Raw genomic sequence first — 15,138 nt, forward strand, 5'->3', positions numbered from 1 at the left:
AATTTATTTTATCTTTCATTAGTGTAATGCTTTTAATATACTCTTTTACGTCAAAACATAGATTTCAATTATAAGACTAAATATTAATAAGTAGTCATAACAACTTGACAATAAATTGTACAATAAGTCAAATAAAAAACAATTATAATTACAATAATATATTTTGGATGACTCTAATATCATATTAAAAAATTAATTTTAAATTTAACTCTTTCTATTAAAATTGAATAAGATAAATTTTTCACTTATTAATATATTTATATATTTACTCAAAGAAACATGTACACAATATAATTTACAGTCAAAATTTGTATTCGGTCATTGTTACAATTGGAGGTCCAAGATATGATGCTCCTTGAACAACTAGGTCACTAGGCACGGGTCTCTCCTCAAGTATAGCATAACCTGTAGCATTAGCACACAGAGACTTAAATTTTGTGCCTAAAGATGAATTAAGGGAGAGAAATGAAAGAACCAAAATGAAAGTAGTTACCATTAAGAGAAGGAATAGGAAAATCTGAAAAGTAAGTGGAAGGCCTTCCAAAGTCTTCAGAGTAGGGTGGAGAAAGCACATCAAGTATTGCACAAGGCGTCAACGCTGTGAAAGAATGAATATTGCCACCACTTCTTGGAAACAATATCGATGGCTCATGTGGTGCTTTCATCACTTCATCCACTACCTTCCCACCCAATCCTACTGCACTCACATTTCAAAGTTCAAAGATAAATTGTTATTGTGGTAAACTACAAATATATTACAAGTCATTTCAAACACATTATTGAAGTGATGTATTAACGCCCGTGTCACATGCTAGTGTTAGATAATGATAAGACTAGTCTTAGTCCATTATAAAAGCTAAAACTGGAGAAAAAATAAATAAAGGATGAAACAAGATTTGGTATATAGATAGGAAAATGCAGAAACAAGTTGATATGAAAAGCAATTTCTTCTTACCAGTTTGGGTTCCAGAACAATCCAATGCAATCCAGTCATAAGCTTTAACATATGCAGAACCATACAAGAGCTTACTCAACACTGTCATTTCTGGGTGATCATGAAGAGGAAATACTTTTCCTGCTGGAAGACAGAACACACCCATCTGCATGTTCTTAAAATTATCACTCACAAGGTTCCTTAAATCTCACAACAAGATTAACAAAAGAATATGGTATTTCTACTTTCTGAACTTACAGAGAAATTGTCACATTCATGAATGTGAATGTATGTAATCTCAGAAAAGCCTTGTCCACAAAGCAATCCCTTGCTGCTATCACTGCTTGCATCTGACACAGGAGAATCACACAATCCAAACTGGTCGATTCCCACATCTATAGCTTCAATCTTATCTGCAAATTAATTGAATTCAAACATTTGAATCACTGAATCAGTCTTTTATTCACATGGAAACTGATAACTAACAGAGGTTAGGATTTATTGTTTAGAAGAATAATGAAAAGAAACAAATGAACAAATGTGCACATAACATGAACTATACCTAGCAAATTTTTAACATAATGGATTTGTTGAAAAGTTGGAAGCTCCGATTGAGAGAACAGGGCATGAGAAGCATCATAAAGCATTTGAATTTTGCTTCTTTCCATTGTTTCAGGGTAGAGTTGGTTATGTTGCGACCAAATTTGAAAGCATCAATGAGATATATCATGAATCAATAAATCAAGGGACAGTAAATACGAGAGAAAAAACGATTGTGAAGAAAGTAAATTAAACCTTGGGCCTTATCTTATACCAGTGTTATAATTCAGTGGGTGTGTCTCAATTTTTTCCCTTTCGAGGAAGGGTTATTTATTATACAACTAGGTCAAGCCGGGGGCGGAAATTCCAAACAGTCAACTTCTAAAGATAACTTCTGCCCTATGTTTAAACCATAAAATGGGCCACAAAGATGAAAAATTATGCAAAATGTCACAGTTACATAGGTGGTTCATGCGGTAGCATGCATCGAAATTTTAAAATTTCTGAAATCTCAAATATCAAAATATTTATATTGAAAATTATAAAATCTTTAGATCGTGTTACACAGTTGAAGAAACAAGTGTTGTTGTTGATGGTACAATTAACAAGTGTCTGTGTTTTATGTTGGGAAAGTATTAGGCTCACTGTGTTCTAAGTGCACCTCTTAAAGTATTAAACAAATAATGTTGATTGAAAACTATAAATAGGTGCTGAAAATAGGAACTGAAAAGTAATATAAAACTAATGTGATAGGTGTATATGCTCAAAATAGCAACATGTGAACCATCAACTTTGAAATTTGGTGTCCCAATGTTGTGACAAACTACTAATAATGTTGTAATTCTCAAATTTGAGGTCCCACATTAGTTATATTTGAATATAATTAATAGGCTGTAGTGTGAAATTATGGAGGGTTTTTTTCTTCAATAGCTTGGTTGAAAAAAAAAAAGAGATTATACTGTAAAATATTAGAATATTAGTCAGATAACATGATTTATATGGTTGAACATAATTTAATGTTTAGATAGCTGAATTCTAGTAATAGAGGTTAAGAATTGCTGCAAAAAAAGGTCCCAATTATAGTTCTCTAGAGAACTAAATTCTGACTTCAATTTTTTTATTTTAAAAAATATAAATAGGAAAAAAAATTAAAATTATTGTTTAATGAAGTGTGCATTTATAATTAGAATCATTAATTGGAATTAATGACAAAATTTAAGATTTGATACAATACTAATATCAAAGGTTGTTTTTAATTGTGTGTTTAATAGAAATTATTATTGTTGTTGTTATTAATAATGATTTATACTAAATTTCATAAAGTAAGAGATTTTAACTTTTTATTTAAATAATTAAGTAAATTAATAAATTAATAAAAAGATTATTAACTTAACATATATAACATATGGAATAATATGTATTTGTAATTATGTTTCATTTATGAATTTAATTTAATTTAATAATTATTTTTGAAAATGAGTACAAAGTTAATGATAAACAACAAAAATATTTTAAACTAATTTAATGTTTGAATATTCAAATAATATTAACAATAAATGATGTAATAATTTAATAAGTATCGTTAATTAATAGGAATGGCTTACACCGGATAATTATTTGTGATAAATAAATAATATTAAGTATTTTTTCAAAATATTAAATTTTAATTTATCGTGTTTAAAAATATTATTATAAATTAATATACACTTACTATTGGAAATTATTATTATTAAGTAAACTTTGTGATTTATATTTCATGAAATAATTGAAGTGAGATATAAATTATAAAATAGACATTTGAGTAATTTTTAGTAATAATTCAAAGTTTGAAAAAAAATGAAAATGAGATAAGAACGTAGAAAAATGAAATAAATAGAAAATAATATAAAATCGGTGATATATTACATGATGATTATTTTTTCTTATATTTATTATAGCAATAAGAGTTGTTTAATTCATAACGTACATCGTGATCTACTAAAATATTACATAAATTATTAATGTACTATATCACGCGACTAGGACAGGTAAGCATACATATCCGGTCTCAACTGCAAAGCTATAGTCCTATGTAAATTAGATCATTTATCATTCATATAGAAAAGTAATACGCATTTAGCGGCTAAAGCTGCATACAAGTAAGGGTCGCCTACTCCAAACGGTTACATATAAGTAAAGGCCGCCTACTCCTAACTTAGAAAATAACAATTAAACTTCCATAATCAAATCATAAGTTTGATGCTTGGGCCTTGGTCAAACCCATACAAGCCAAAAAAAAAGGCCTAGCGAGCCCAATGAAGGTCCAACCCATAAACCAGATAAATTGTGATTAATGCTCTATAAATACGAGTGGATCCCAACAATTAAAGGTACGTAATTCATTAATTCTCTAATTTGTGATTTGACTTTTGAGAGCTTTTCTGACTTAATCATCGTCCTAGCCGGCAATACTACAAGATGATGTACCCGAGAGAATCGAGGAGTACCCATCTCAAGGAATCTAAGATTGGGTAAGATATAATTTGTGATCCCTAATATTTTGTTATTTTTTTCATAGGAACAATTGGCGCCTACCGTGGGGAACGAGTTAGTATCTTACCAAAACAATTAGAGAACCTGTGAAGATGGTGTCAACACGTAGCAGAGTTGGCATCTCAAAGGAGCTGGAAATAAGGCCTCAAGAGGTTGTGACAAATCAGCTGACTTGGCCACCATCCTGGAAGGGCAGGCCAAAATGCAACAGGAGTTCGCTGACTTCAAATATATGCAATGCTGATGAGATGGAGGTGCTGAGGCAGTAGAATGCGCGACTGAAAAGAAGGATAGAAACAGATGCTAACCAGAAGGGCAAAGAGAAGAAGGACTCTAATATCCCTCCATGTCAGCCAACTGAAGAAGAAAGCGAGTACAACCCTACCCCTCACACCTTCACCACAACCACCCTTCCCACCCTCTCCACCGCCCATATCCCTCCTCATCATTACACCACCCCCTTCCAAACCATCGTTCGACACCACATACCAACACATCCACACAAACACCGCCAATGGGAAGCCTTTACACTAGAATGCTACGTTGGGAACACAGACCCCGACGAGCATGTCAAGATATATGTCACCCACGTCGGCTTGTACACGAATGAAGATGTCGTTATGTGTAAGGCTTTTCCCACCACCCTCAAAGGACCAGTCCTAAAATGGTTCACCTCCCTGCCCCTACACTTCATCGACTACTTCGACACTCTATCTCACCTCTTCACAACCCAGTTCGCCGAAAGTCGACCCCACCAAGCCACCCTTCTATCCCTCCTCAGTGTCAAATAGGAAAAAGACGAGACGCTAAGAGCCTTTATCGATCGTTTTGGTAAAGCGGCCCTCCGAATGAAAAACCTAACGCGGGAAATGATTATTCATTATATGGCCCTCGTACTGAAGCTTGGACCATTCGCGGATAATGTCTACCTCCGACCATCGACCACCATGCACGAACTCAAGCTGCGTGCAGTAGATTACATACGGATGGAAGAAATGAAAACTCTGCGGACCATATTTTATACTAATTTCCAACCCACAGATCGCAAAACTGACAAGCCACCCACAAGAACAGAATCTAGGCCCAAGGAGCCTAGACCCCCTGATATTCGAGACATGCCCCCCTAAGCACTCCCTGGTCTCGCATCTTAAATGAAGCCTTGCAAATGGACTTGATTCCTCCACCTCGTAAAACCCCTAACCTACCCAACGCAAATATGACCAAATACTGCAACTATCATCGCAATAATGGTTCCACTACGAATGAGAGTAAGGCGCTACAAGATAAGATAGAAGAATTGATATGTGTCGGCCACCTAAGACAATTCGTCAAAAGAGAAGGACAACAAAGCTCCAGACCAACCAAAAACCACAGCTCAACGCATGACCGCCAAAAAGACCATCGCCACTAAGAAAATGACCGCAAAAATCACCCCTGACCCACACCGACATCAACTGCGCCTATCCTCCTTAGTTACGCGGCACCATAAACACCATATCCGACGGTTTCGCAGGTGGAGGATCAACATCATCCACCAGAAAAAGCACCTTAGAAGCATCCATTTTGTCAACTCTATTACCCGCTCTCACAAATGACGAAGAATGCCACCAATAAACTTTATTGACGTCGACTTCAAGGATGTGTACCAGGAACAAGATGACCCTATAGTCATCACCATAGAGCTCAAGAACTTTGCGATAAAAAAATTCCTGATAGACCAAGGAAGCTCAATAGACATCCTATATTGGGCAACCTACCAAAAACTACCACTCCTCATTGTGTCTATGGTACCTTATGATGAGCCCATTTACGGATTTTTCGGCGAAAGAATATGTATGTGTGGGTATATCGACCTTCATACAGTGTTTTGCGAGGGGCATCAAACCAAAATTATCCACGTCTGATTCCTAGTCATCGAAGCACACACATCCTAAAACGTCCTTCTAGGGAGGCCTTCCCTAAACACACTAGGCGCAATAGTCTCCACACCCCACCTAGTCATGAAGTTCTTGTATGCGTCTGGTGACATCATCACCATCCATGGAGACCAACGAATTGAACGTGAATGTTATATTACAAGTTTACGGCCAAAAGAGCTCGTCCTTACAACCAACAATATTGACCTAAATCGGTGAAGACCTTGACCCCATAATAGGTTGTGACTCGTGCATCGAACTAGTAGAGTATACTAAAACATTGGAGCTATCGGCAGGAAGAAATCTCAAACTAGGCGCAGGTTTGAGTCATAACAACCAAGACTTGATTGAAACAACATTGAAAAATAAGATGGATTTGTTCGCCTAGTCCATAACATATTTGCTAGGTGTTAATCCCCAAATAGTCGTCCATAAGCTATCCATTTATAGGGAAGCTAGGTACGTCTCCAAAAAAAAGAGGAAATTAGGAGAAGAACGAAGGCTGATAGCTAAGCTGGAAGCAACGAAACTCCTAGTAGTCAAATTCATCGTTGAGGCCCATTACACAACTTGGTTGGCTAACGTTGCCCTAATAAAGAAATCCAACAGCAAGTGACAAATGTTTTTTGACTATACTGACCTCAATAAAGCTTGCCCAAAGGACGCATACCCTTTACTCAACATTGATAGGTTAGTAAGTAGCGCAACCGAAAACCGCGTACTCAATTTCCTCGACGCCTACTTTTACAACCAAATACCTAAGGCCAACTACTTTCATAACCGAAGATGCCAACTACTTCTACAAGGTCATGCCCTTCGACCTCAAAAATACAGGTGCCACCTATCATAGGCTAATGGATAAAGTGTTTAGCCACCTGATGGACAGATGTGTCGAAGTATATGTGGACGACGTGGTTGTAAAATCTCCAAGCTACCTGCAACATTCAAAGGACTTGGTCGAAGTGTTTACGACATTACGAAAGCATAACCTCAGACTTAACCTTGAAAAGTGTGTATTCCGTGTTGATAGTGGGAAACTTCTTAGGCTTCATGCTCACACGAGGAATCGAAGCAAATCCTGAGAAATGTAAGGCCATAATAGAAATGCGCAGCCCAAAAAATGTAAAGGAGGTGCAACGCTTGATAGGTTGCCTTACAGCCATATCAAGATTCCTACCAAAGTTGGCGGACAAAACCGGACCCATCACTCAACTCCTCAAAAAATCTGTGAAATTCTCCTAGAGTGAAGTGTGTGAACATATATTCCAAGATCTTAAGAGAATCTTGGCATCCCTTCCAATCATGCGAAAACCAAATGCAAGCCTTCCATTGCTAGTATACATTACAACCATAGAAAGCACGATCAGCACCGCTTTGGTCCAAGAATCAGCTGGTGTTCAATATCTAGTATACTTTGTTAGTCAATCATTACAAGACCTAGAAACCAAATACCAAATGGTCGAAAAACTAGCATTGTCATTGGTAAATGCGACAAGAAGGCTCCGACCCTATTTCCAGATCCACCATGTCATTGTAAAGACAAACTACCCTATCTAGAGAATCCTCCAAAAACTTGATTTAGCAGGACGAAAGTCGGCATGGGTCGTAGAGTTATCTAAATTCAATATCTGCTATGAACTACACATACCAATCAAAGCCTAATGCCTTTTAGACTTCGTCAACGACCTCCAACAAATGCTGCAAGAGGACAATAGACCTTGTATGTTGATGGTTCCTCCAACCAGAAAGGAGTAGGCGCCATCATCGTCTTGGAGGGCCCAAACAAAATACTCATTAAAAAAATCTTGTACTTCGCCTTCAAAACCTTTAACAATCAATCCAAATATGAAGTCATCCTAGTCGGACTCTCGCTACCACGAGAAGTTGGAGTACGTGTACTAACATGCAAAATCGATTCTAGGTTGACAGTAGGCCATCTCAACGACGAATTTCAGATTAAAGACACGACACTCCTCCAATATTACCACCTGGTCCGCAATATCATAAAATTTGGGTTCGTTGAGGTAAAAATACAACACATACCAAGAGGAAATAACACGTGAGCCGACGCCCTATCCAAAATGGCGAGTACAAAGCATAAAGAAAGATATAAGTCCCTGCTGCAGCAAACACTAGAGGCACCCTCAACGACGAACGCATGTCTAACCCTAGGAGGAACCGACAATTGGATGTCATCGTACGTGCATTACCAAAAAATCAAAAACCTACCAAAAGACACCGACAAAGGATGACTGTCAAAAGCGGCCCGATACACGTTGATTGGACAGCCTTTGCTCAAATGCGTCACTAAGGAACATGCACAATACACAATAAAAGAAATTCATGAGGAGATATGTGGATACCATTCCGGATTGCAAACAATGACAACTAGAATCCTAAGGACCGGATACTTTTGGCCACGATGGAGGCGAATTGTGACGCCTTTGTCAAAAAATGTATACCATGTCAAAAACACGACCATCTAATTCAACAAAAACAGGAGCAGCTACATCTCATACTCTCCCCCTGGCCGTTTGCAAAGTGGGGGATGGATATCTTGGGGTCGTTCACTCTTGGCAAGGTGCAAGTCAAGTTCCTCATTGTAGGGATTGATTATTTCAAAAAATGGTTTGAAGCTAAGCCCCTAACTACCATCACAACACCACAGGTCCAACAAATTGTTTGGAAGAACATAATATGCCGATACGGGGTGCCGCACACAATCATAACTGATAATGGACGGCAATTCATAGACAAGGAGCTAGCAAAATTCTATATTGGTCTAGGAATCAAACACATTACCAGTTCAGTAGAACATCCGCAGACTAACGGACAAGAAGAAGCTACCAATAAGGTAATATTGATCGAGCTGCGCAAAAGATTACACGGAGCGAAAGGGAAGTGGTCGAAAGAATTATTTGAAGTATTATAGCTTATAGGTGTACTCCGCAGTCTGCCTCCAATGAATCTCCCTTCAGTTTGGTATATGGAACAGAGGTTATGATACCAGTCGAAATCGGAGAACCGTCTTTAAGAAGACAAATATATGACGACAACGCAATTAGGAACATGGCGGCAAAACAGAGAACAACAAGAAAATACAATTCCAAGCTTCAACCACGGGTGTTTGTGAAAGGAGACCTTGTATGGAGAATGATTAGTATCGTAAGGAAGAAAGATAACAAGTTTTCAGCTAATTAGGATGGTCCGTACAGAATATGTGAAGATGTAGGGGGAGGCGCCTACAGATTGGGACAACTATCAAGAGAAGAGATACCTAACTCATGGAACGTATCTCATATCAAGTTTTATTTTAGTTAAAATCAAAGAATGTAAGAAGATAGAAAATCTGTAATCCTGGGTGTACTCTTTTTCCTCACTCGACATTTTTTTCCTAAAGAGGGTTTTAGCCGAGGAGTTTTTAACGAGGCACCCCCAAAACGATAAATAAAGCAAGGGTTCTTTACAAACTTACCTTGTATTTTCAAGTTCTCCACTACTTAGCAAAGTAAGCAGCTTAGGTCGAACACGCTCTCATCAAGATAATTTTTTTTTCAAAGTTCCTCACCACTTACTAAAGTAAGCGGTCTGGGTCGAACACATTCTCATCAAGATAAAAGAATTTTCAAGTACCTCACCACTTACCAAAGTAAGCAGTCTAGATTGAACACGCTTTCATCAAGATAATTTTTTTTTAAAAGTTCCTCGTCATTTACCAAAGTAAGCAGCTGGGTCGAACACATTTTCATCAAGATAAAATCTTTTTCAGTTTCTCCACCACTTACCAAATTAAGCGGTCTAGGTCGAACACACTCTCATCAAGATAATTTTTTTTTCAAGTTCCCCACCACTTACCAAAGTAAGCGGCCTAGGTTGAGCACATATCATACCTAATTTCCTAACTAAACCAATGCATGATTATAGTTCACACAAACATAGGATATCATAGACAGGTAATAATAAGAGCAGTCGAAAATAAATGACATCCCACAATCTACGCACAAATGCATTAAAAACAACTTATATATTTAAAGAAAATAATCGATATGTTCAAAGAAAATGATTGATATGTTCGAAAGAGTAATAAATGTGCAATTATTACAAACTTAGGCTCAAAAGCCAGAATATGATCAATTAAAAACTAATCAAACGGCAAGATCAGTTTCCACTAGCATCACTTCGTATTCCTCAACTGCAGCATCCTTACCACTTGTGGCTGGCACCTCTTCAACCTACTCTGCACTTAAATCCTCCTCATCCACCAGGCGACCATCAATATCGTCTTTATTAACGTCATACTTTGAATTTGTAGGCTCCACCTCCTAGTAGAAGAAGGCTGCATGCCTCAAACCTTTAGTGAAGTCGTTGATATGTTCCTGGATAATAGGACTCTTTAGATCTTCAAGTTCGCTTTCAAGGCCGATATATTTCTCATTTAACTCTTCATTGTCTGTCTCTAGGTCAATAATTCTTCCATTCATCTTCTTCTCTGAATCTAGACATTTGACCTTCCAAGAACCAAGACGTTTTCTCTCAACCGGCCACTCCTCTTGCACCTTCTCCCAAGCCACCTTCTCCTCCTCATGCTTAGCGGCCTAGGCTTTTAATTCTTCTTGAATCTCTTCCACCTTGGCCTTGCTTCCTTCCTTTATTTCCCTTTGCAAAAGGGTGCCCACTCTACGACCCAATATCAATGCCCTGCTGTTAAATTCCAACATGTGTGGCCCGGACCTTCTTCAAATCCTTCCCAACACCATGTTTAGCAGGAATAGACATTTTCCTCTATGACCTACCATGAACGTGAACTTCGACCAAGGGTTCTTACAAGTTGGGAACTTCGGTATTCCCCGCATTTTTGACCTTCTCAACCTACTCTTTATGTAGAGTCCTGAACAAGTTCAGGTTCTTCTTCCCTAGTTGAGTCATATGAAATGCAAACATAAACGGTTATCTCTCTCACATAAAACATAGCGGTAAAAAAAGTATACCTTCTAAATCAACAAATGGGTGCACTGATAAATAAACTCTAACTAAGGCCTTAATGGACAACTTATTGCTAAAATTCCCTAAGATCTCCATAACTTCTCTATCATTTGCCGACAACTTCTCCTTCTTCATATCCTTATATCGTCGAGGGTTATTAGTTCTACTAAATGGAAACTTCGTACTCCCATCCTCATTATAAAATGTGAACAACCTGACTCCTTCACAACGACCTTAAAAAAGTCATCTTTAAAATGTTTGAACGAATGTGAAAAAGCATCCAATATGCTTTTACCTTACCGACTTATGAGTGACAACCAAGTAATTGGGCTCTTTGGACAAATATCATAAAAATGGAGAAAACACTGTGGAGAAGGCTGAAGATATAAAGACTAACATAACACATGAAAGGCCTATAGATAACCCTAACTATTGGGATGCAATTGGGTATGCGCGACGTTCAGTAGCCGTAGCACCCCCATTGTAAAATCATCAAAAGGAATCTGCATATGTAATTGTGAAAAATGGCACATGTACATATAAAAGAACCCCTCCTCGACACCATCTTGATCATGATAGACACACTCAACAACATTCACTTGTTCTAATGATACGACACCTGAGAAAGCGTCTTTCTCTAGAATAGGGATACAGTTCAACCATGAGTTGAGTATTCGAGACCAGCTAAATAGGGAATATTGAGTCCTCACATCCGAAGCCACCCATGCGTACCCGGTTTTGGGAGGCAAACTATTTTTGGCAACTTCCTCAAAAGGATCCTACCTAACCTCAAGAATAACTTCCATCTGAACTCCCTCCCCCCCACTGTAACTGGTACCCTTACTCCCCGAACCATCACTCCTACTACCCAACCCTGATACAAAAGAACTATCACTATCACCAAACATACCTTATATATAGGAAAGTTGACGGCACAAAGAGAAAGCAAATATGTCGGACACCACTCAACCACAACTGATGAAATTTTCTTGAAACCAACCAAATGAAATTATGCACAAGCTCTTCCTTGGGTTCACTATTTATAAGATAAAGCCCAAACCCAACAAGTTTTTCTACCCAAAAAGTACTCAGGAGATGAAGCATCACACTTAATGATGACTCTACACCTTCCACTAATGCAACCCCTAACATCCTAAGTCTTTTCACTTGCTCAGCCACCTCTAACAAGTCTTAGCAACGTTACCACTTCTCAAGACTGGGGGATTACCATAATAGATTTTAAATCCGTAATATCCGGTTAGCATGTTACAGAAACAAGTCATCCTTTGTGTGATTCAAAGGAGGTGTTCATCCCTTATAGATTTCATGGGAGGTGTATTCATCTCTCGTGTGATTCAAGATAGTGTTTTCTAAACCCTAAACTTTCTTATCTGTGATTGTATTTTTTATTTATTTTAATGATTGAGTTAATTTTGTTTTTGAGAGATTAACAACTAGACGTAGGGTCTTTTCATCTGAAGCCGTATAAATACCTTGTGCAATTTTCTCTTCCCTACTCTCTTTATTTATTGTGATTATTAAAATAAAGGAAAGAATTTTAATTGATATTTGATATTAAAAGGGAAAAAATTTTAAAGTACAATTTTTATTGAGAACTCAATTCACCGTCCCTCTTGGTTTTTGTCCATTAACAAATCATTCCGCTGCTTATTTACAACATTCACATCTAATAAAATCATACAACTGCAAAATCATCATAATTGAACTCTGCACATCAGGTTTCAAACTCATTCCCAAGCCCTAACATTAACCCCTCATGTTTGTGCACCCATTCAACCATCAAGGTATCATCAACAATAGCAATTATATAATACTATACATTCAATCATGAATGAAGAACTTTATAGGAAACCCAAAATATCACAGAATCCATAAAATCGTAGAAAAACAAACCAATCAACGTCGCATCTCCTGGCAAACCTTCATCGCTGCCAGGCGGTTCATAGAAAAACCCAAAAATCTGGGTCAAAAAGGTTGTGTCGCTTGGCGAGCCTTCATTGCTGCCAGGCAATTTCTGGGCAGAAGCCTAGAAACCACGAAAAATAATGTAAAAAGGAGAAAAATGTAGACACCCAAGCACAGTATAACATGAACACATAATTCAAATTAAACAAGTAGGAGCCACTCTCCTTACCTGAAATTCCCACTTTAAATGCACCTAGGCATTTATAACACGATTCAAATAAGCTTCACTTATAGGTATCTGAACAATTCTTCCTGTTGCTTTTACTGAACTTCCCTCTTGTATCAACAAACCATCACCCATTAATACAACACCAACATTTTTTGATTCCAAATTCAAAGCAATGCCTATAGTACCTTCTTCAAATTTCACCAATTCACTCGTCATTACTTCATCAAGACCATAAATACGAGCAATACCATCGCCTACTTGAAGTACGGTATCAGTATTTACAATTTTTACTTCTGTATTATATTGCTCAATGCATTCACGGATAATTTTAATAATTTCATCCACATGAATGGTTACCATGAAAATATCTTAAATTTATTCTTTCTAGCACAAAATTGCACCCAACCTTGGCTTCTACCAAAAGAACTCCTCATAACCTTCAAAGCTCTCCTTAAATCCAGTTGTAGTGCTCTCTTAAACCCCTCTCAACTGCCACATGAATTGTTCTCTCTTTTCCTCCTTCACTCTCCCTTTTCCCCTCTTTTCAACTTCTAAAAACAATTAATTAAAAAATAAAAAAACGTAACAAAAATGCTTTAACTTAAAAGGAATACTTTTGCACTATCCAAGGTTTTAACTCATTAATAACAATTGTCAATGTTTCTTGCTATTTCATGCATAGACCACCATGCCATTTCATGTTTCTTGTTTTTTCATGCACATAAAAAATTGTCAATGCACATCACACCTTCATGCATACTTGTAAAACAATTAATTAGTTAAATTATCTCATTAATACCTTACAAAGGACTCAAACCCAAGTCCTTACAACATAACCAAATACTTTCAACCACTTGAGCTAGTATTTTTCCTTGTTATAATTGACCCAATTAATTCCATTAAATGTGTCTCCATTTCCCACTTATTGGTCAAATAAATATTTATTTATATTTAATTTTCTCGGATCTTACAAGAAACGAAGATGGCGAAGATCTAACTCTCTAGAAGTGCGAAAGTCTTTTAAAAAGGAGCGCGGGGTTGAAGTGCTGGTCTAAATGACAACTAATCATGAAAATAACATTTATTCTAAAATAGATATTAAAGGACCCTGTCAATCTTGAACCAACTTCAAATATTAGAAAATTTTTATTTTTTTTAAAATAACATCATTTTATTTCAACTTGTCAGTCTATTTTGGCCCGATCCACCTAACTCGTCAAACTAACGGGCTAAAGGCGGGTCAACTAGTCTATTGATCTGTTTTTTACTTTTACTTTTACTTTTTGAAAATTAAAAATAATTAAAAATATTATATTTTTGTATAAAAAGTAAATATGCAATACTATTATAATTTAACATGAAAATAGAGTAATTTAACATGTAGATAGAGTAATTTAACATGCAATACTATTATAATAGAGTAATTTAATATGTAAATATAATAATTATTTTAATTTATCCAATTAAAGATATTAATTGATCAATTAAAAACTTAGAAAATATTTACATGATTAATATGATCTAAATATTTATTTATAAGAATATATATAAACAAATTTTATAAATAAAAAATGGTGGGCTTGCTCACCAACTCGACTTGTGACAGGATGGGTTGTAATTTTTGACTCGTTCTTCAGTGATGGGTCATCCTGACCCTACCAGTTTTTGGTAGACTAAGGGAAGGACAAGCCAAAACGAATTAGACTAACCTATTTTACTATCCTTGAACTTATTATAACTGCCTTTATGTACTTGTTGTTAAAAAATATTTTTTTTTGTAGTGTTTTATCTTTTAAAAACTTTCTTTAAATAATGATTTTAAATTTTTATATATATATATATATATATAATAATTCATATTTTTTTATTTAATTGATATTTTTTATTTATTTATTTTGTTATTATTAATTATTTTTATGTTACTTAATCACAATATTTCTTAAAAATTACTCATTTTTCAATGATCAAATTTTATCTCAATAAAATATAAAACATATTTTTATAAAAATTTAATCACAGAAGTATGAACGTAAGATCTTTTAAGTCCTATATTTAAAGTAAAAATAAAATTAATAATA

The 15,138-nt window shown here is 36.1% G+C and overlaps 1 protein-coding gene across 1 annotated transcript; it reads right to left on the minus strand.

Moving 5' to 3' along the window:
- Window positions 1-261: 261 nt before the first annotated feature.
- LOC114193026 (plant cysteine oxidase 3-like) lies at window positions 262-1,752 on the minus strand. The gene is made up of 5 exons (XM_028082720.1): window positions 1,497-1,752; window positions 1,193-1,347; window positions 956-1,100; window positions 494-697; window positions 262-405 (listed from the first exon to the last, which is right to left on the minus strand). Exons 1-5 carry the CDS (start codon window positions 1,600-1,602, stop codon window positions 302-304), a joined length of 714 nt encoding a protein of 237 aa, XP_027938521.1. The 5' UTR covers window positions 1,603-1,752; the 3' UTR covers window positions 262-301.
- Window positions 1,753-15,138: the final 13,386 nt, after the last annotated feature.

This window comes from Vigna unguiculata, chromosome 8, assembly GCF_004118075.2.
Source record: "Vigna unguiculata cultivar IT97K-499-35 chromosome 8, ASM411807v1, whole genome shotgun sequence".
Taxonomy (NCBI): Eukaryota; Viridiplantae; Streptophyta; class Magnoliopsida; order Fabales; family Fabaceae; genus Vigna; species Vigna unguiculata.

Coding starts and splice junctions, on each gene's coding strand:
- LOC114193026 (XM_028082720.1), bottom strand. CDS start 1,602: ATGGAAAGAAGCAAAATTCAAATGCTTTATGATGCTTCTCATGCCCTG. Junction 1,101..1,192: donor ATGAATGTGACAATTTCTCT/GTAAGTTCAGAA, acceptor AAGAACATGCAG/ATGGGTGTGTTCTGTCTTCC. Junction 698..955: donor TTGTTCTGGAACCCAAACTG/GTAAGAAGAAAT, acceptor ATGTGAGTGCAG/TAGGATTGGGTGGGAAGGTA.